This window comes from Danio rerio, chromosome 11, assembly GCF_049306965.1.
Source record: "Danio rerio strain Tuebingen ecotype United States chromosome 11, GRCz12tu, whole genome shotgun sequence".
Taxonomy (NCBI): Eukaryota; Metazoa; Chordata; class Actinopteri; order Cypriniformes; family Danionidae; genus Danio; species Danio rerio.
Window position 1 is genome coordinate 30751181 of NC_133186.1, and position 22819 is coordinate 30773999.

The window sequence follows — 22819 nt, forward strand, 5'->3', positions numbered from 1 at the left end:
CAATAGCCCAGTCTGGAGAGAACAAGAGCTTGAACAAGGAGTTGAGCTGCATGTTAAGATAGGAAGGGTCGGACCTTTCTGATGTTATAGAGTGCGAATCTGCAAGATCGAGCGGTTCTAGAAATGTGGTCAGAGAAGTTTAGTTGGTCATTATTATATTTATTTAGTTATCTATTTAAATGTACACTTTTTCATTTACACCTCATGCTTTTCGCACTAGCACCACTTTAAAATTTTTAGTTTCATACAAAAATTACTTTTACAAATAAATTTATTGATGCCTACTATATCTTACAGCGTTAATTGTAAAATGTTGTGATGATGTTTTATTTATTTTTTTGTTTTATTTTATTTTTTTAATCTTTTAAATTAATATTGTAATGGAAAGCTTTACAAAGCCAATTTTTACAAGAAATGAATAAAATATTCATTTTTCTAAATAGGGTCTGCTCATTTATGTTGAGCACTGGATAATGTGACATGTTAATACAACTATCAGTTATTGGACTCATTGTATTTTTGCTGCTTTTATTAGGAATTTTAGTTTTTCTTCTCCTTTTTTTCTTATTAATTTAAATATATCTTTTTGTTTTGTATTTAGTTATTTTAGATTAAGTTAAATGAAAATAAATATTTTCAAGTTTTTAAATGTTAATTCCATATAATGTTTATTTTATATTACGACAATGATCATTCATTTTATGAGTTTAGTAATTGAAACTAAAATAACCCTGATTGATCTTGATTATCCAAAATATTAGTATTTGTGCATCCCTTAGAAATTCAGTACATTGAACAATGGCATCTTAACACATTAAAAACATTTATAAATTGTACAAACCCATTAAAAATCAATCAATCAATCAATCAATCAATCAATCAATCAATCAATCAATCAATCAACCAATTAATCAATTAATCAATTAAACAATTAATCAATTAATCAATCAATCAATCAATCAATCAATCAATCAATCAATCAATCAATCAATCAATCAAATCAATCAAATCAATCAATCAATCAATACCTTTCCTTTTGAAAAAAAAAACAGAACAGAAAACAGAAAAAATAAACATTGTACCAACTCATCAAGTCATGTTTATATATCATTGCAACGAAATAAGAAGATGTTTAAGCATTTCTTGTTCTTACACAAATAGAGGAATATAAGGGGTCTGATAGTTGTTTTGGGGTGGGGGTGGGGGGATAAGGGGGGAGGAGGAATAACATCAAACAAGTAGTCCACAAGAGGTAAAGAATATTAAATATGCTTATACACTCCTTTACTGAGATCCATGGTGTAGCATTGTCTGAAACTATGCCCGGAAGCCCACTAACACAATACACAATCTTTCAATGTCTGAGCGAGCTGTTGCGTTTTAATGCTTACAAACGCTCACTATTAGAATACTTGACCAAGGCCGTAACTTGGGGTGTGGGTGTCGTTAAAAACTGCAATAATACTGGCTAAAAATTCATATATAGAGTATATAACGCCTGTCAGTTTTCATGTGCCATCAGTGCAGTGTTGCCAGAGACTGCTATGAAAAATAAGCAAAAAGAATTTGCAAACAGGATATAGAATTGCTCATCCCAACCCTATCTTCAGATAATTAATGCCCCTAATTATTTTATTAACACTGTCACATCAAGGATTAAAAACAAGCCTAAAATGAGCAACGCTTGTTATAACAACATCTGGCAACACAAAGGACTGGGAATCTGCGCCCTTAAGAATCTCCATTAATCAGTCTGAATTTATTCAGCGACATGATATAATTCATTTTTCACTTTTTTTTTTATCCAAATGAAAACTTTACTGAGGTCTGGACCTCTGAGATCTGGCTACGGGGTTTGCGTTTGATTCTACACAAGAGGACAGGTGAGATGAAACCCAGAAAGCGTGCAGAAAATGTCAGTGCCAGAGCTACATCCTGATCCAGTTTTTCCGGATATCTTTCCCCCGCTGATCAAACCAATCTACCCATGTTCTAGGTGTGATAAGTGACTGGCTGGCACAATCCATCTAACTTCACGAAATCATGCGGTTTGTCTGGGTGACCTTTGATAATGGCTCATTGGAGAGTGTGGTTTGGCTGTGTGTCACTGGACTTCCACATTCACACCATGACAGCAGTGAAATGAGTTTGTACTTGCTAGTAGAATCAGGTCAGATTCATATTAAAAATATATATATATCCCCCATGGCACAGTTTAAATCAACATGTAATGGTAAGACAAGCTCTTGGAGTGCATGAATGCTTTTTTTTTATTTGTAGTCTATTCAAAAGAGAAAGTCACCAATGTGACCTCATCTGCTGAGTGAAAACGTAAACCAAAGGGGATATTAAGTCTTTTTTTTGTGAGTGTGTGTGTGTGTGGCTGTTTACGATTTGCAGGGAAGTGTTTAGCTTTCTGTGTTAACATTTATCTTATGTGAAACCCAGGGCCTTGGAGCAGCTAAGGATAAGGGAGACATTTCTTCCAAATAAATCTCCATTGGCTTTTACAATCCTCTGAAATCTTGGGTGCAAATATTAAGATCCAAAACTGGATTTATGTCCCCGTCAAGCCTGTTTATGGTGACCATTCTTTATTATTCAAAGGTGGACTTCAAATATGTAAATTGTGGGTGAAACAAACACGCCGATCTGCCAGACAAACTCCCTCCATACTTTAAGGTAACTCAATTTATTTTATTTCTTTTTTTATTGGCTATAGTGCTTAGTGCTGCAATAAAAAAAATATATATATATATATATATATATTTAATAAAATTACTTAAATGAGTAAGCAAACAAACAAACAAACAAACAAACACATACAGATAAATGAAGAAATAAATTAGCATGCAGACCAAAATGCCATTTTAAAAAATATTTTATTTTCCTTTAATAGTGCAGGGGCCATAACAGAATTTTTGGGGCATTTGTTGGTTTTGGCTGCTGGTCATTAGTTGGTCTAAATGGTCCGTTACCACTGAGTGGTACGACACGGTACAGTATGCTTTTATGGCCATTTCCACTGTCAAAAGGTATCTAAGAGCAAACCATACCATACCACTATATCGCTACCCTTTCGAAAGGTTACCTAGCACAACAAAAGGGAATCAAAAGGCGGAGCTAGACATGCAGCTGAATGCTATTAGTTTACAGAGAAACGTCACTAGCGCGTACACAAGCCAGGAGAATGAAAACCAAGGAAGTGCCATTTTTAAATACATAGCCGAGATATTACACCGTAATAATATATACATATAATAACAAGCCATGGTTGACCTGAGCTTAAACAAACATTGCTATCATCTTGATGAACAGCCACAAAGCCAAGAAGAACAGAATCTACCCTGAGTCCTGTTGTTGTCATCTAAAAGCACCAGCGGTTTCACTTTCTTGAGAGAGCTCGCATTCGCGTCTATATTTGAAAAACAAACTTTTTGAGTTGATGATAATAGCCTATTTATCAAATTCTTTTAACAATGGAAGATCAAGTTGCAGGTGGTGTGGCTTTGATCCACTTAATTATCCAATATGTCCATGTGGCTGAAATATTCTGAAGCAGCAATACTGTTTTGTATTGTCGCATGAGATATATATATATATATATAGTGGTGGGCCGTTATCGGAGAGACGTTAACTTGAGACTCTTATCGCGTGATCGTAATAAAAAAAAAATAAAAATCGCTGTTAATCTATTCTCAAGCTTGGGAGCTGGGTCTATTCTACGCAAGCTATGATGACTTTTACCTTGATATTTTAGCGTGAATGTATACCTGCCTGGAGAGCCGTCTGACAAAAAAGTGCCCTTCTGAATCCAATCAGCAGGATGCCTGACTAAAACTGCAGTTCGGCAGTTTCACTTAACTTATGAACATTTCATTCATACACCCGTGACAAACTGGGGTATTGAATGCAAATAAGAGTGAGATTGAGAACGTACAGTAAAAGGACTTATGCCTCTTTTCCACTGAGTGGTACGTTATGGTATGGTACGGTTTGGTACAACTGGAAATTTACATGTTTAACTGGAATTGCTATCCATCAAAAATAATCTAACCGGTAAACCTATTATCCCCATCTAACCTTAATTGCTAAACTGCACATAAATGACCTGCTAAATACTAGTTTGCTGTATATCTAACAATAACCACACTCAAATAAAGATTTTTTTTGCTTCTTGCTTAAATGACTTCAGCTTAAATTAGCTGAATCAACACAATTATTGAGTTCTTTTAGGACAACTAAATTGTTTTAAGTTTAATCCACTTACATTTGTAAAAACAATTAAGCTCACTTATCTGTGTGGACCCCAGAATTTTTCTACAATGCAGTCTGATTGAATCTGTTAACGGTCATTTTAGACTGGCCAATGTCTAGTGATTTTATAGACCCAGCTACAGCCTAGTTTCCTCCATTTTCCAAAAAGGATGAACAGAACTACTTTAGCATTCCTTTAAATTCATGACACACATGATGAAATGGTGTAAAGTAGATTCAGTCATGATAGCATATCACGTCTAATTTCTTTCCACCTGAGTGCCATTGGCTAGACACCTCTCTGAGTCAGAGCTGTCAAAAAGATTGGGCGGATCATCACCAAACTGTTTCTGTGTTTATCTGCTGGGGGAAGATATATTTTTTAGCTCTTGGCAGGCGGTGATAGTTACACTGAGACAATCTCCCTGCTTCACTAAGTCTGTGGAGCTGACGGACTACTGAAGCAAGTATAAAATTTTGGCGCCGTTGACAGTAAAGCGCTCCTGGCTAACTTTGCGCTCGCACCTGTTTTGCTAGCAAGTTTGACAAGAGCAAACGAAAGCAGCAAAATCCCTGAAAGCGGCAGCGAAATACATCAACAAACAGCTGATTTGTTTTTTTAATCAGATGCTCTTATGCCTTCTGGTGAGAATACCAAACAGAACACAAACAGCGGTAAGAGAAGTTAAGCATTAGCATGAACTAGGCAAATGTTAGCGCAATAAATCATTCTGCCTTATTTCTGGGGCTATATCTCGTTTTCAACAAAAAAGTAATATTTATCAGTTTTCATGTCTTATTTAGATCAGTTATAATTTACTCAGGTTTATGAAAACTCTGCTTTCAGAAAGTACAGTACTTTACACTCTATACACTGCCTGATAATAATCTTGTAATCGATCCCAGTTGTGGAAGCAATAAACAATAGCTTCTAGTTGATCATTTGGAAAAGTGGCAGAATGTAGATATCAAATTCTCACAGAAATCAGTCAAGTTTGGTGAGGAAAAAATTATGGTTTGGGGTTACAATTAGTATGGGGGCAGTATGGGGGCCCTTTACATTACAAACCACAAAAGAGGGCAAATTCTTCAGCAGGATAGCGCTCCTTCTCATACTTCAGCCTCCACATCAAAGTTCCTGAAACAAAAAAGGTCAAGGTGCTCCAGGATTGGCCAGTCCAGTCACCAGACATGAACATTATTGAGCATGTCTGGGATAAGATAAAAGTGGAGGCGTTGAAGATGAATCCAAAGAATCTTGATGAACTCTGGGAGTCCTGCAAGAACGCTTTCTTTGCCATCCCAGATGACTTTATTAATAAATTATTTGAGTACAGAGATGTATGGATGCAGTCCTTCAAGCTCATGGTAGTCATACACAATATTAATTCTTTTCCCACTGCACCATGACTTTATATTCTATATTGTAAATTACTTCTGTTCAGTGACAAGACACTTGTCTAAGCTACGTCAGACCTTACTGTCCTAATTAAATCATTAAAAATCAAGGCATGATAATAATTTATTTTGGTAAAATAAGCGTAATCTAGAGGAATTTGCCTTTTATAAAAGCCACTTCTAAAACAAATGATCAAATAGAAAGCAAGTTATTATTTAATGTTCCTCAAACTAGCATAGGTGACAAGACTTTTGTCAGGTAGTGTATGAAAGACATACCTTACCACCGCCTGCTAATTATGTTTTTCGTCCTTATTTCCTTACAAGTTATTAAGAACAAATTAGATTTTATGCTAAAAGCATGCTTAAAACGCCTATTTGGCAATTGGCTTATAAAAATCTAATCAAGTTCCAAATTATTAATTGAAACATATATTGTTGCTTGAACATCATAGGCTTTTCACATATTCTTAATAGCACACGATGCCAAAATCATTAAGGCAATAGTTTTTGGAGTGTTCTAAGGCACCAATTATTTTCTTTAACTGCAGGCAAACCACATAAACGGCTAAATGAAACAAATATCATTTAGCAATTTGATACAAACAGTTTTGCGTTTTAAGAGATTTATTAAATGCAACAGTGCATTCATTTTGTACATTTCATTTGTTCTGTGTTTATGGAAATGACACTGAAATATAAAGTACTAACAGACAATACAATTTGAAGAAAACGTATCACAAATTAAATGCATTTCATTAGCATATCAGACTCTTATCTTATCTCACAGTCAATATGTATCCAGTACTTCTGAATAACCTTAAATGCTGAAAAATGCTTTTTTTTTGATTTGCAGCCCTAAGTGCTTTTCAATGGATCATTTTTTTTTTTTTAGAGTTTTTGTTCTTGTGACCTTTAAAGGACTTTGAAAACCCTCCATTTTGATTTCACCCCAACCTACATGATTGAATGGTTTGATATTGTCAGATACAGTGCAACCTTCGTCAGACAGGCTGAAACCATTTGGATTGATAGCTCACAGATAGCAGCAGCAGGTCAGGAGCTGACAGATACATGTGTTGTATTGCACACTCTGTAAGAATGGTCACTATAGCCGTACATCACACAGGCTTAACTGCACATTCGGGACAAACCTCCTCATATCCAAAACTGAACTTGGCCCTGGTTTCATAACCCCCATGCACTTACCCCAGGAGATCCTACCTGGAAACCTTGGACGGTGATACGAACCGTATCCCCTACCTTTGCCCTGGTAGGGCTTATCACAAGCTTGGGGCCTTTTGGAGCCGCTAGGGAGAGAAAGAAGAGAAATGACTGTCAGTTTTATTGCATTTTATTGCATTAAAAGAACACTAAAACAATATGAATCTTCATGCTTCACTCTGAGCGGGATTCAAACTGAAGTTTCCAGCATGGGAGGCAGGCAAGTTAAAGCTTCAAATATACTTTGGATGTCTGTTTTCTACAGCGGTCAGCGCAGTATGTGTAATCACGTGTGTAAACATAATTTTCAGAAGTGTCACAGATGGTCTGTGTGCAGCAGTGTAGGTGTGAGGTGAATATTGAAACAGAATGAGTTCACAGTGATACTGTGCATGTGTCAAACTCATCCATCCATGCTCATCTTTGGTTGAGGCTACTGTGAAAGCTGTAAACATGAAATGGCTGGGCATGGAATAGAGCATAATATATACAATAAAGTACACTATGAAAGCTAAAGATGGTAATCCCTTGAAACAGTCAATAGTGCATATCCTGAGGCCAGGTTTAGACTATGTTTACACGACAACAATGCAGCCAAAAAAGAAAAAAAGTTTTCCTTGATTTTGAAAAATGTTCACATTTACATGACAATATTGAGAACATTCATCCATTTCCAGAGAGCACCAATATGTCCCAGGAGATACGTTTTTTTAGTTTTTGTTTTGGCGAATCCACCAGAGGCTTTGTACGTTTTTTGAGATCTCAAATTTCTCGTGAGTGCCATTCACACTCACTGTTCTAGCGTAAAAGCACCAGAGGCCGCTGTCGACTGACTAACTGACTGACGGATGGATTGACCCACACTCCTCATTCCCTAAACCCAACCAATAGTGTTTTCAAAATAACTGGTTGACCCACCCAGTCTCCTCCCTAAACCTAACCAACAGTTTTAAAAAGCAATCCAGAAAATTATTTTTACCACGTTTTCAGATTTGACCACATTCTCACGCTGTTATTTACTTGTTTATTTTATTTTTTGGATTCTGTTTTTGTCTTACGCACTTTCTAGAACCGTTCTTCACCGGACAAACTGGTAACAGTGGAAAAGCCGTCCATACAGAGTTAAGCTGGTAAGAGCAAAAAGGAACGGCGTCATACCGTCCCATAGAGTTCATTTTAAATACGAACTGCAGCCATACATTGGCTACATAATTTGTGATCTCCAGAAATGTATTTAGAGCTACTTTTTTATTGAGCCTGTGTTGAAAACGTTTTTTAAACAGTTTTTTTTTAATCTGTTTACCCAAATCTGTGAAAATGGTCAAACACATCTTTGTTAGTAAATAGTACATGTAGTCTTCAGCGTCTTTACGGCTAAGTATAATTTGCTGTGTAAGATGCATCTTTGCCTTTGATTACAATGTCAAGTAAATCCACACTTTGCTAATGAAGCGTTGAGCTTACACTTGAGCAACAACACTACCATGTACTCAGCCATGAGCCATCAGTACATGGCATCATCACTTTAAACCATACCTGACACTCCTGTTTTTTCCCAGGAGTCTCCCGTATTTCAGACCCATCTACCGTTTTGTTATTTCTCCCGGAAAACTCCTGTAATTTCACCCCCCCCTACAATCGGGATCGCTGACTATGGTATAATATCCGATCACAGCGGCTGCCCGAAACCCAGTGCATAGTACAGACAGTGCTATCCTATAATGTGTAAAACATTTTTGGGTAAAAACATTGTGTTGTATATGAACCTTGTCCATAACATGGACAAGACATTGACGACATATTCAAAAACTTTTACTTTGTCAACTTTCCTGTGTTTACAGTCCCAAAAATGATGCTATCATAATGCTATAAAAACATTGTGTTGTATATGGACCTTTGGGTGATCCTACAAGCTGGCATCTGTTACACTTATCCCCCTTAACCTCACTCTCTGGGTCACTGCACCAATGTAACTCTCCAGTTCTACACACCCGATCAGAAAGGAAAGTGAACAAGCATTCTGGGAATGGGAGGCTGGCAAGCTACAGTTACAATGAGACCAATAGCGTCCGTCTCTAGCTCACCTTTTGATAGCAGGGGAGTGCGTTTTACTTGGTCCTACTGGCTCTTGTTCCGCTAGTATACCATCACGGTATTAACAGAGTAAAGTCAATGCATCTGACTTGGAGGTCAGCTTTGAGATTTTCAGTTTCCTTCATTGAAATTGCTGAGGAGTATTTATTTCCCAAGAGGGACAGGACCTAAATTGGGTAGACACTCATTACTGAAGAAGAAACAGAGCGTGCAAGGCAAACGGTGGAGGAAGTAAGATAAGAGACACTTAGAGAACTAATTCCCTTGTCTTGTGTGGACCGAATCTCCCAGATGGGTTTAATTTGGTCTCAGAGAATGGCTGGGATGTGAGGAAGGAAGAGAAGGTTAAAACATCATATTTTGACCTTCTCAGGCACAGAGGATTTCTCTTGTGTACTCAGGGGGAAGATAAGAAAGTGATTTTGTACATGTCTGAAAAGTGAGACCACAAGTTTCTCAAGCGAAACTTCCTCTATTTGGCAGTATGAGTGAGGCGTTTTATAGCGCCAGAGTCTAAGTGCGAGAAAGCGTCCGACTGGTCCGTGTTAAGTGGTTCTGCATCGTTTACCGTGATTACCAGCATCCATTCAGCGTAGCTCTGAGATCCATAAAACAAGTTTTGTGGGCCATATGTTTGCGCTAACATAATTCCAGAGCGAAGCTTAGAAAACACAGATTGGACTTGAAATTGTTCAAAAATACATCCCACTGTGGCCTTTTTTTCAACCCTCATTACGGCTAATGCTACGCTTTGGCTCCGACAACACATACAGATAATCCAACTACTGAGAACTATCTGAAACAATAGCTAATCATGCTTTTAGCCATCAATCATGCCACAGAGTGTCCAGCAAAAGCTAATGAGGCATCAGGCCAGTCTTAGTCAGTTTAATGATTACCCCCCAGTGCTGCTTAATGGATTATGATTTCCGCTCTCACATTTGTAATGGGTCCTATGAATGTGTATTTCACACATAAATCAAGTTATGGCAGGACACGACACCGAATACACTGCAATCCTCTTTCGCCAGCTTTCTTGTTATGGAAATGATCTGGGATATTAGCGGCCAGGCTCCGCAGAGTGGAGAAAGAGATGTGAAATGCAATACACCAGAGAGATTAAGAGCTTGTCAAGGCATGATTCATGATTCAATGACTCCATCGATTTTGCTTAAGAAAACAGTTGAAAAACAAAAAGAGACCATTCTTGGGGCCTGTGTTCTGACAGAGCAATGGGCACTCAGAGGCTGACCCTGCCTTTCCCTTACCAAGTAGTTAAATTAATGGATCAATACCTTGGATTGCCAAACCTAAGCCCTAACCACTAGAGCTGACAAAAAAATGTAGACATTTTTGTTCCGATGATACCATGCTACGATTACGTTACTGCAATCTTTCTCTTTCTCTCTACTGTTTAAGAACAAATGGTAACAATAATAATTTCTTACATTTATATAGCGCTATTCTGGACACTCAAAGTGCTTTACACATTTTTGGGGGAATCTCCTCATCCACCACCAGTGTGCAGAATCCACCTGGATGACGTGACGGCAGCCATACTGCACCAGACCGCACACCACACACCAGCTGATTGGCCAATTTGGGGATGGTTAGGAGGCCATGATGGTCAGAGGCCAGAGGGCAAATTTGGCAAGGATGCCGGCGTTAAACCCATAATCCTTTTTTGAAGGACATGTTGGGATTTTTAACCACCACAGAGTCGGGACCTCGGTTTAACGTCTCATCCAAAAGACAGCACTTACTGAGCAGTATAGATTTCATTTCACTATACTGGGGCGGGCGTTAAGACCCACACAGGCTGCAGCTTAAGCGCCTCCTGGTGGTTTCACTAACACCACTTCCGGCAGCAACATAGCTTTCTCATGTTGTCTCCCATCCAGGTCCAACCCTGCATGTGAGAGTTGCAGATGGTTAGCTGCCAGCTGCACCCACAAGCACCTTTACCAACACAATATCACAGAAATTAGTAACTTTTGGATTTAGTGGTAAATTTTTATGAATTGTAGTATGATTAGTTCATATCTCAGTAACGGTTTAGGGGTATATGTTTAAAATCTTAAGTTTTTGTAAGAATGAAATCATATGAATTTGTATAAATAAACCACCTTTTCTGACAGTATGTAATAGGTATTTTCCTCGTAAGAACATCTGCCATTACTGATTTAGAGAAATCAAATCTTCAGTTTTACTGAGGGGAGAAAGTCTGAAAGTTAATGTAAGCCGATATTAACCAATGTGATGAATCTGGGAATGTTCCTGGTTCAACATTCACATAAACCAATCAGTTTCTTCCATTAGGTTTATTTTATATAAGTTTATATTTACTTAATATATGTTATATGCTGTATATATTTATATTTACCTATAATTCAATTCAAGTATTTTGAACACTGAACAATGTTATATTCACATTACACTGGTGTTTATCTGAAAAACACTGAATTACACTGTGATTGAATACTAACACTGGTGTAATTTGTAAACAGCAATCACCACACATACAGACTTTTCTGGAATATCACAGGCAATTTTGAAGAATGGGATCAAGTGTGAATGAGCCTTTTTTGAAAATACCAATAAATTAGTTTCTCCAATTGTCTGGAAAGAGAAGTTGTAACATTATTAGTAATTTGCTGCTCTGTGTGAACGCAGAAGGCAAATTGCTGGTAAGCTGCCAGCTGCACTGGTAAGTGCGCGTTTACATTTAGAAAACGCCCACGTGAGACGTCTACTCCAGCTAAAAAGAACATTTAGGCACATTCACATCAGTGCTGTTTATGAAAAATGCCTTTGAATCCTTCTCCAGACACATTTAGCTGCTAGATGTTAGTCAGATGACGTCCCCATGTTCCTTCTTAGTGTCAAAAAATGAGCGCTGAAATGCTTGACAAACCGCTGTGAATTTACCTGCACAAGGCACGTGCTCGTGAAGGAGTGCTCCGACCAATCAGATTTTGAGTATCCTTCAACACTGATGTTCTTTCGTTTCATAAAGCATCTCACAATGGGCAGCACAAAATGTACATCTTGACATGTGAAAGTGTTCCTTCATTTTTTTAATCTACTGTATAGTACTTTGGGTCCATCTATGCAGCTACATGAATGCTAAAGTTTTAAATAAACCATCAATTGTGTGACTCTATTTATGTTTACAAGTGCGGGCATTTAGAGCTCATTTATGATTAATGATGTCAGAATTTACTGATATTTTGGAATGGATGTTTGAATGTCAGAAAATTCTTGAATGTCTTTTTTAAAATTTACCGGTAAAACCCTTCTGGTAATTTTCCAGATATTTACCTGTATCACTGTTTGAAAGGGGCTAAAAATTAATTATGAATTGATTTAACAATTTACACTATGATTGTTGAATTTACACACAATGGATGTAAAAAACAAAACAAAAAAAGTGTGGACACATATACACACTTTACTACTGTTAAAATTAACACCATGGGTGTCACTAAATTTAGCTGTATTTGAAAATGTTTAACAAACAATGAACAAATATGTCTAACACAAATAAACCACATCATATTTGAACCCTGCTTTCTTCTCAGTTTTTGTTTGATTAAACCATCAACTTTACTTCTGTGGCCTACTGAAGTTGACATAGAAATAAGGTGGTTTGAATGCGCAAAGATTCATTCACACTCCCCCACACAACCCACGCCAAACATCTGCGTACTTATTATCACTCTATTGGGTAGAGGAACTTGGTGTGCAGACATAGATCATCTCTAGCCTCTGGATGTGAGAATATAACTCATTCCCCTTCTGTGTTTTTGCTGAATCAGTAGCACCTTCACCCATGCAAATCCTCAGTGCTGAGCCTGGCTCAGCTTTAATTATGGAGAGGCATTGACTGAATCACTGCATGTTTGGATATGACTAACAGACAGCCAAGTCAGGGCAACAAGCCCAGCCGAGATGCTCTGAGGTGAGGACAGCGTTCAGAAACACCGCCTCCACGGACCAACCACATCCATTTAGAGCGCAGTGCCAGCCCTGCCTCATGAATATTCAGTGAATGTAAAACAAATTTGAGTCGCTGTCAAGATGTTTCTGTCTCATGTGGAAATATTAAAAACTGTGAAAGATTTATGACTGGTGAATGCTCCTATGGCTTGCGTTTCATTTTCTGACTGAGTACAGGTTAGTGGATAACCTGTACTGGAAGTGTCAGCGTGGTAAGTGGAATGAAACCTTCTACTAGAGCGATTGCATACATAATATATTACACACTCGGTTTGGAGCAGAACTTGTGACTGACTTTACTTCCATAGTTCAAACAAATGTTCTTCTTTTGAACTTTATAATATATTCTTTTGCCAAGATTTGATTTAATTTCTGACACTATACACATCCCTGCTTTTGTAAAGTTGTTCTGTTGATACAGCAGGGTGCGCTATTACTAATTTGGTGAATAAGTATTGCATTAAATGCATTGCTTCACACAAAAGTTCTGCACACTCATGTGCGCCATCATTTACTCACTCTTGAACTTGTTCCAAACCAGTTTGAGTTTTTGTTATGTTCTGTTGAACACCAAAAATATATATTTTGCACAATGTTGGAAACTTGTAACCATTGACATCCATAGAAAATACTAAATAATAAGAAAGTCAATAGTTACAGGTTTCTACAGTATCATTCTTTAAAATAATCTCTGTATGACAAAGAAGTATCAATCTAAAGGCCCTCATGACACTGTGAATGACACTAAAACATTTTCAGTGGGGTATAAAACATTTGAAATCATACAGTTTGGATATAATTCATAATAATTTATTACAAAAGTTTACATTTTTGCGTAAATATCCATTAATTATTCACAAATAAACAGCTTACATTCATTAGGAAAAATAATATGGTCAATTTGGATTTACTTTCAACTTCAAAAGCAACAAAAAGCAAAGAACAAAAGAAGTAAGCGCGGAAACACTCACACACATTCAGTATTTATGCGCACAGGAGCTCACTGCTGTCACTTGGGGTTATGCCAAACTCAAGCCAGGTTTGTTAATGCTTTGAATTCTAAATGAGATCCAATTAAAATCAACAACTGCACATTTTTGATTTTTGTATTCTCTAGGTGAGAAGAACGAGAAGCTGAAATAATGCTCTTCATCTCTCTCTTTTTGTTTCTTAAGAAACATAGTTGCAGGTTAAGAAACATATATTTCTGGATTGGATTGTTTCACAGACGAGGCCTTGTTAAAATATAAAAGTCAAAAGTTTGCAAGGCTTTTCTAGGCCTGTACTCTAGCGAATTTACTTATCTCTCACTATCATCCAAGCGCTGATACAACATCCGTCTTTTCCTTGTGCTGCTTTAGATGCAAACGTTCCTGCTCTCAAGACGCAGGATCAAAAACACAATCTTGCTTTTATGCAGACACCGTCACTTGTTAAGTTTGCACTCATATTTTGGAACAAAATCCAACAAAAATTTGGTTTATATAAGTTTTAAGGTCAATCATGACACAATCATTGGTTGGCTGTTAATACATTTTTGTTATACTACTTATGCTTTCTTTTTACTGTAAAGCACAATTTCTTGTTGGCGAAAAATCTTCTATAAATACATTTTAGTTACTTACAATGCAGTGATTTAAAGAGTTAGATTACCCCAAAATTAAAATCAAGTCATTATTTACTCACCCAATTAAATGAAATGAAATGAAATTAAATTAAATTAAATTAAATTAAATTAAATTAATATATTTTTAATTTAACTTAATTTATTATTATTATTATTTATTTTATGTATTAACATCTGGGTAAGTAATTTGGAATTAATTTGCGCACTACACATTTAAAATACTACAAATAAAATGTTCTTTGTTTTTTATGAACTTGGTGGAAAATAAAAGAAAGAAAGAAAGAAAGAAAGAAAGAAAGAAAGAAAGAAAGAAAGAAAGAAAGAAAGAAAGAAAGAAAGAAAGAAAGAAAGAAAGAAAGAAAAACAATATTAAACAATCCAGCAGGCAAAGTGCGTCAACATGACATCAGACTCCAACGTTGCGGAGCGTTATATTTTGTTTGGAAATGAAAATTGGATTGACATCAGAACCCAATGTTAGGCCAACATCAATGTAAAAACGTCAAACAGTTTTTTTTGCATTTTGGTTACTTTTCAAGGCAACCTAAAAATAACAAAATATCAACTTCTAACAATGTTACAGCATGACGTTGTGTAGATGTCAGCAATATGACGTCTAACAGAAATTGGATTTTGGTTGTCATACCTGATGAATAAATGTCAGTATTTGACATAAATATGATCCTTTAAGATGGTGGCTCGACATTAGTCACTTTTTAACAGAACCTAACAAAATGTCTGCTGAGAATTTATGTTTTTATTGCATTCATTTACAATTATTAATGTTAGTTAAAATTAAATGTTAGTTAGCAGCCTACTAACTCATTTTGATCAAACAACTTTGGGTTTAATTTAACCGTAAATTAAAAGTAGCAATAACTAAAACTAATAAATGCTATTTTTTTTTATATTGGTAGTTCATACTGGATAGCATAATACATTTTTTTAATCAGGCGCACGGTGGCTCAGTGGGTAGCACTGTTACCTCACAGCAAGAAAGTCGCTAGTTTGTGTCTCGGCTGGGTCAGTTGGCATTTTTGTTGTTGAGTTTGCATGTTCTCCCCATGTTGGCGTCGGTTTCCTCCGAGAGCTCCGGTTCCCCCACAGTCCAAAGACATGTGCTTTAGGTTAAATGAATAAATTAAATTGGCTGTAGTGTGTGTGTGTGAGAGAGAGAATGAGAGAGCGTATGGGTGCTTCCCAGTACTGGGTTGCAGCTGAAAGTGCATTCGCTGTGTAAAACATATGGTGGATGAGTTAATGGTTCATTCGGCTGTGGCAACCCTTGATGAATAAAGAGACTAAGCTGAAGGAAAATTAATTAATTAATTTTAATGAATGAAACCTAGGTGAAGCAGTGTTGCAGTAGGTAGTGCTGTCGCCTCAAAGCAAGAAGGTCGCTGGGTCGCTGATTCGAACCTCGGCTCAGTTGGCGTTTCTGTGTGGAGTTTGCATGTTCTCCCTGCGTTCTCGTGGGTTTTCTCCAGGTGCTCCGGTTTCCCCCACATGCGGTACAGGTGAATTAGGCAGGCTAAATTGTCCGTAGTGTATGAGTGTCTGTGTATGTATGTGTGTTTGTGGATGTTTCTCAGACATGGGTTGTGACTTGAAGTGCATCCGCTGCGTAAAAACATTTTGGATAAGTTAGCGGTTCATTCCGCTGTGGCGACTCCGGATTAATAAAGGGACTAAGCGGACAAGAAAATGAACGAATGAAACCTAATTATACGAATTATGAAACCTAACAAAAACAGTATATCAAACAAAAAAGTCTGCTTATCTCCCTTTTAACGCATGATCTTTCCTGCCTGGCTTTATGAAACATCCTGCACCATATTTTCAGTTCTCCATGTGACAAAGCGGTTCTGCCCACCAAAAGCTGTGTAAATACATTTACCGCAGTATAAACGTTACAGCAACATCTCTCCTAGCTGATCTATTTCTATCACCACACAATATATAGCGCATGTACAGAAGCAAAGCAAATCTTTGATCCGTTATTCGCCAGGGGAATCTGTCTTGTCATTTATCACAACCCAATTCCTCATGCGCTGCATGGAGATCCCATGATTCGGTTTGGTATATCACATTGTTGTATCTACACCAGATCAAAGTTTACCCTGGTGCCAGTCTCCTGTGGTTCTAATAATTATTTCAAAAACACCGGGAAACCATGTTTGAGCAAAAAATAAAATCACATCTCTCTCTTTCTCACGGTTTGAGGTAAACGTCTGCAAAAGAAACTGCGAGCAGCCATGAAACGCGCAGGGGGAGATCACACTGGAATGAGACGAGAACAAGAAAGAATGAGAACGAGAGAGAAATATTGAACGGAACACGCATCATCTTCAAGATCATCCTCTCTTTCTTCACCTTATCGCTTGTTTTTTTGTCCTTCCCCTGCTTCATCTCTTCTGCACCGCACTAAGTGAGAGAAACGTCTCTGTTTATCTTGTCTTGCGTCTCATCACTTGCCTTTTTTTCTGAGGGCTGATAGCAGAGACTACAAGTGAGTGCTGCCTTTGAAGTGATAATGGGATCGTCAGGCCATCTTTGTTGTAGCTCTAAAAGCAAAAACGGCAAAAAAAGCACCTCTCATCCATGAAAATACAAAGGTATTCTAGTATTCTTTCTTGGTATTGCACCATGACTTTCATTACTTATAAACAAGTGCATGCAACAAGCCAATTTTACCGACATAAAAATGAAACAGGCAGCTTGGCATCTTAATTAGCAGACGCTAGACCATTTCTTAAGATTATGAATGAGCCGCAAAAGTGAGATCCAGGAACAATGCTGTCTTCCAGCACACGGCGAGATTCCCTTTATGCCCGGTTTCTTTAATTCAGGTCGACTTTTTCAATAACGTGGTTAAGTTAACTCAATCTACTGCACAGACAGCTCAATGAATTGCCCTGTCAGTCACTGGGAGATTTTGCATTCGGCATTAGTAACTGCAATCTGCTCGCCTGTAACGCAATTAAACAACAAATAGAAACCAGTGTCGTTCTCACTGCATCTGTCAGATAGGGATGTAAAGGGATTCACCTGGGATTGGACGAGAAGAGCTGGATAAATAGGTTGAAGGTCAAAACAAAGCTTTTACAATGATCTAAGGCCTGTTTCCAACTAGTGTTAACATGCGTTTTCAATGATTCGAGCACAATTGAGCATCTCTTCTGTCCATTTGTGTACTTTCCCTTTTATTTCATAACACTATACTGTACATTATTTTCACAGAGGTCATTGATTAGCACAATGCACAAGTGAACAATCACACACTATGGAGCTTATGAGCAGAGGCGGATTTAGGCATGGGTAATAAAGGCGATCAATCGCCCAGGGCGGCATCTTGCAGGGGGCGGCGAGGGGAGATGGTGCAATAAAACAAACAAAAAGACGTACCCCAGAAAAATCATCTGTGCCCCAGTAAGCTTTGAGATATAAAATTAGCTTTATGCAAATATATTCATTTAGAGTGGTAATACCAGAATAAAGACTTTAATAGCCATTCACATTTGGTGTCTTCACAGGTGCAATTTTGTTAATATCTATGTGCAACCGAAACAACGCTGGTAAAAGCAAACCAACACATGCACACAGAACACCATTCCCGCGTGCCTCACGCGCTGCTCCTGCTCTTGTTGACGTGCATGCGCTGTGAAACCGGAGTAACGTTAAAGACCTTTTCTTTGTTATTTTCTTTTTCTTTTGTTATAATTGATATTCATGTTAAATATTTCTTGTGTGCATATTACTCCAGTTTTGTCTTTACATTGTTTTCCAGTTAAATTTAGGATTGTTTTTGTTATTTATTTAGAATATTAGTATTAAGTATTTTTTAGTATTATTTAGTATTATCTATATTAGTAATATATGTATTTTTAATTATGCCAATAATGAAATTGTCCATATTTTACCCAAAGTTGAGTTAATTTTGTACATGTACATGATTAATCATTCTTTTTCTATAACTAGATGTTTTTTTTGGGGGGGTATATGTGGTGATTCGCCCAGGGTGCCATTTAAGCTAGAACCGCCACTGCTTATGAGCAAGCAGGATACTAAACTAAAAAGTACAAGGAAAATAAGGTATTGATTGTACTTTTCTGCGGCAAAGTATGAGTATATATAACTTTGTCTGTGTGTGTGTGTGTGTGTGTGTGTGTGTGTGTGTGTGTGTGTGTGTGTGTGTGTGTGTGTGTGTGTGCTTTCTCACAACATGTTTCATAATGATAACATGTCAGGTTAGTAGTCGAAGATGAGCTTGTCCTTTTTTGGCTGTTTGAACATGTTTAATAATGTCAACATGAGCATTTACAATAATAAAAACAATCTCAAGTCACAATTCCATACTGTATGGACAATAATACTGAACTCACAATTATTTTAATAAGAGATATTTTAGTTGTATGTTTTATTATCCTCATTATTATGGTAACACTTTAAAATAATGGTCCGTTAGTTCATGTATTTACTAACATTAACTAAGCATGAATGATCTTGCAAAGCATTTATTAATCATAGTCCAACATTTACTAATGCATTATTAAAATTCTTACTCAAGCTTGTTTATGTTAGTTCATGCACTGTGCGTTAACATGAACTAACATTATTTAACTTAAATAGTATTTACTAATGTTAACCAAATAAATATCGTAATAAAGGTAATAGAGTGGAGGAACTATGACGTCACCTTGTAGGCTAATCGGCTGCTAGCATAAAACTGGTTCCCTCAATAAAATCCTTATATGATTTTCCTATAGACTTTTCAAAGATTGCAAATAATAAGCTCTGTGTTCAAACACTGTTCATTACACTTACACGTTTTGTCTTTTGTCTACGTGTAGCTAAAAAATCCTCATGCGAAAATACAACCTTTAACACTTTTTGATCTTAAATGCAAACGCAAGAACTGAAAAGCTAACATTAGGCTATAAACGGACTACAGTGCCTTTGGGGCGTTAGCCTGTGACGTCAGTATCACCCTGCTACAGACAACTTTTCAAGCTTATCTTTAGAAATATGGTCCAAAACAACAATTTACCCTCTCAGTTTATAATAGTATAATACACACACTGTATATAAACAAATATGCAAAAACACATCTGTATAGACCTACGTGCCTTTTGGATAGTTTTTCATGTGGGAAATACGTTTTGTTTTGCTTTATGGTTGTTGTAAAAGTTTTAAAACTGTATGTATAAATGTGCCTACATAGCATTATCATGAGACTAAAGTGTATCGCTCCCATGCATACTGCCCGCTTACCTTAGTAACAGAAAACAGAAATGAGGCATGATAGACAAGTCTATCAATTGCCTGCAAGTTCTATCATAGATGGAGAAAAACATTCAATATTCTTTTTTGTCATAAAGTACAGCGAAAAGCAGCCCATATCAGATCACATATACTATCACATATGCTATTAATTTAAGGAGGAGTGCACATAATGAAGTTATGACAGATATATGTGTTCACATGAAGAAAAAAAAGATGAAAAATCAATTGATCACGTTAAAACAACAGTTAATATGTATGTTTGTGTTAGCCACGAACCTTCTTTAAGAGATTTAACTGAAATCCTATTGAAAATACCCATTGACTTTGGGACGAGGGAACCAGAACTTCTAAAATACAAACTCCCTTCTGGGTTTTTGCAAACAAATTGACATCATAGTTCCTCCACTCTATAGTTTGTTCTTGTTAGTAAATACATTAATTAATGGAACAATATTTTAAAGTGTTATCATCATAATTAATGTTAAGAAATATTTTAAAAAGTACTGTTGATTAAAATCTTACATTTGGTATGGACTTGGTGGTCAACTTGCAAAGACAGGGACTTTTTCCTTGGTGCTCAACAGACATGACAATAGCCACATCTGAATTCAAACATGACCATGGATCACCAGACATCCATGCATGATATTACGCAGCGTCTAAAAGTAGTTCTAAATAGTCTTTCACAAATGTCTCTGTGGCTGCAAGATTTCCAGTTGCTGCATAATATCATTGCACCTGCTGCAGGCAATTTTCTTGACTATTACACCAGAATAAAATTATAGCCAAATTATAGCAAAGTTGGCCTAGAATACAACAACTTTTCATTTGTTTTAGTCAAGTGGCAACCTCCCGCTCTCCCTCTTGAAGCAAAAACAGAAGTAACTTAAGCTGCAATTCATTGAAATTCCGCTAGTGCTGGCTCCATAATAGAGCAGATTTCTATTGATCGTAGTGTTAAATTGGCCAACTTTACAGAAGAAAAAGAAGGTGTTTACAGCCTAATATAAAATAAAGATTTTGGTTCATATAGCTAATATTATCCTTCATGACAACGGTGAGGGGGTATAACTCCTCCGTTTAGTTTATATTAAGTTATATTAAGTCTGCATAATTAAGGGCATGGCCCCTTGAGTGACAGCTAGGTCCTGCTCGTCGCCATCATTTCACCACATTTTCTGATCAGCTGAAATTCTAATACTCTTATATGACATCTCTAAAAATGTATTTGTTTCATTTAAAAACATTTATCATTTATATTTTTCTTTAAAACTTGAAAGCACTGCAGAATCTCACAAATTGATTAGCTGTAGGCTCTAGAACAGTCATGTGGAACACTGTCATACAGTGTTATGCTTGTATTTCATAAATACCCCTGCATTTACTAATACAGACTAAATTTGAAGTATTTGGAAGTGATTTGTGTTTTCCTAAGCATTATAAGAACAATGTTTAATAGTTTTAATGTATTACAACAGTGTTTTTAAAGGACTAAACACTATATGGATATGGCATACAGTCAAGCACATGTGGTCAGAACACAAACGAGTCGCAGGTAATAAAGAATCTAGCGTTTCTCCCAAAGAAAAGCCTGTCTAAGCAAAATGCTAGCAGGCGTCTGTAGCTCCGCCTCTTTGTCCTTATTTGGTTACCCCCGGTTGGAGCAATGATGCACAAACAAAATAGTGCCGGTTGGCTACGCCCACTTGTGGCTTCATTTTGGCCCTTTAGAAACCTATAGGTGATGTCAAGTATACTACGTCCATATCTTTTACAGTTTTCGTACATGATATGCATGACATGACATGAAGAGGAATCAAGCAATCCTTAATAGTTTCTCAAGTAATTCTTAAAAGATTCTTAATGTAAATACAAAAAATATCAAAACCCTTTGGTCATACAAAAATTATCAAAACATTTTTTTGGGAATACAAAAATGATCAAAACACTTTGGTCATTTTTGAGTGAGAATCCAATTGAGTGATCTATCCTGAGCTAAGCTAAAATGCTGGCTCATAAAGGGTGAAACCCAACTCTATGAGAGTAAAATGAGCCTAGTACAAGTTTTCCTTTAAGTGCCTTGCTTATTTAATAAAGTACTTTTAGCATGGTTTTAGCAACACAAATTTTGAATTCTGTTTATAATGTGTTCAAGTTCTCTAATTTTGGAGATTTGCAACCGACCAAGGTATCAAAAGCCAGACTTACCCAGTATGACCTCAGTCTGCATAGGCATAGAGAGCGCAGGGTGCGTGACCTCGCAGCTAAACAGGGCATCATTGTCCAACTGTGGATTCAGCGTCCAGGTGAGCTTGGCCTGGACCAGCACTGTCCCATCGCTCTGAGGGATGTGTATGTTGCTGAAGAAGTACAGGGGGTCTGTGCTCTGTACCCAGCGTGGAAACTCACGGCTGACCACTGTCTCTGGGATGGTCTCCGTGGCTGGACTGGGCTCTTGGCCGGGTTGTCTGGCCATATAGCTCCGTCCCGGGCTCTCCGTGTTGAGGCGTCCGGGCCTGCCCTCCGGACCTAACAGAGATAGAGACTTCCTCAGCTTAGTGTCGTCCAGATCTCTGCTGATCAGAGGTCTTGCTCCTCGCACTCCAGCTGAGCCGGCACCTTCATATCCCACGGTGGGTGAAACGTAGGAGATCACTTCTATTAATTCTCCATCCCGCTTGAAGTACACCTGGAAAGAGACACAGTCAGTTTAGTGTGCAAGTTTTGTTTGTATGCACTTCAACTACACTATAACTTTATGTTGAATTTAAAAATTGTCACATGCATGGTTTTGTGCATTTTGGACTGTAGGTCAATTGGCCATAAAAAAGGCTGGTTGCTTAATAAATAAATAAATTAATTAATAAACAATTTCCCAATGATGCATAAGTTGGCAGTTCATTCTGCTGTGATGACACCTTATTAATAAAGGGAATA

At 37.1% G+C, this 22819-nt stretch overlaps 1 protein-coding gene across 4 annotated transcripts in view; it reads right to left on the reverse strand.

Annotated features, from left to right (window-relative positions):
- The window catches only part of igsf21a (immunoglobin superfamily, member 21a), a 425352-nt gene that overhangs the window by 19367 nt on the left and 383166 nt on the right, over window positions 1-22819 (reverse strand). For 2 of the 4 annotated variants that reach the window (XM_073916068.1, NM_001278321.1), the window contains 2 exon segments: window positions 22091-22571; window positions 6880-6965 (listed from right to left, as the gene is read on the reverse strand). In XM_073916068.1, coding sequence (XP_073772169.1) covers window positions 6880-6965; window positions 22091-22571 — 567 coding nt within the window. 4 annotated transcript variants of the gene reach the window in all.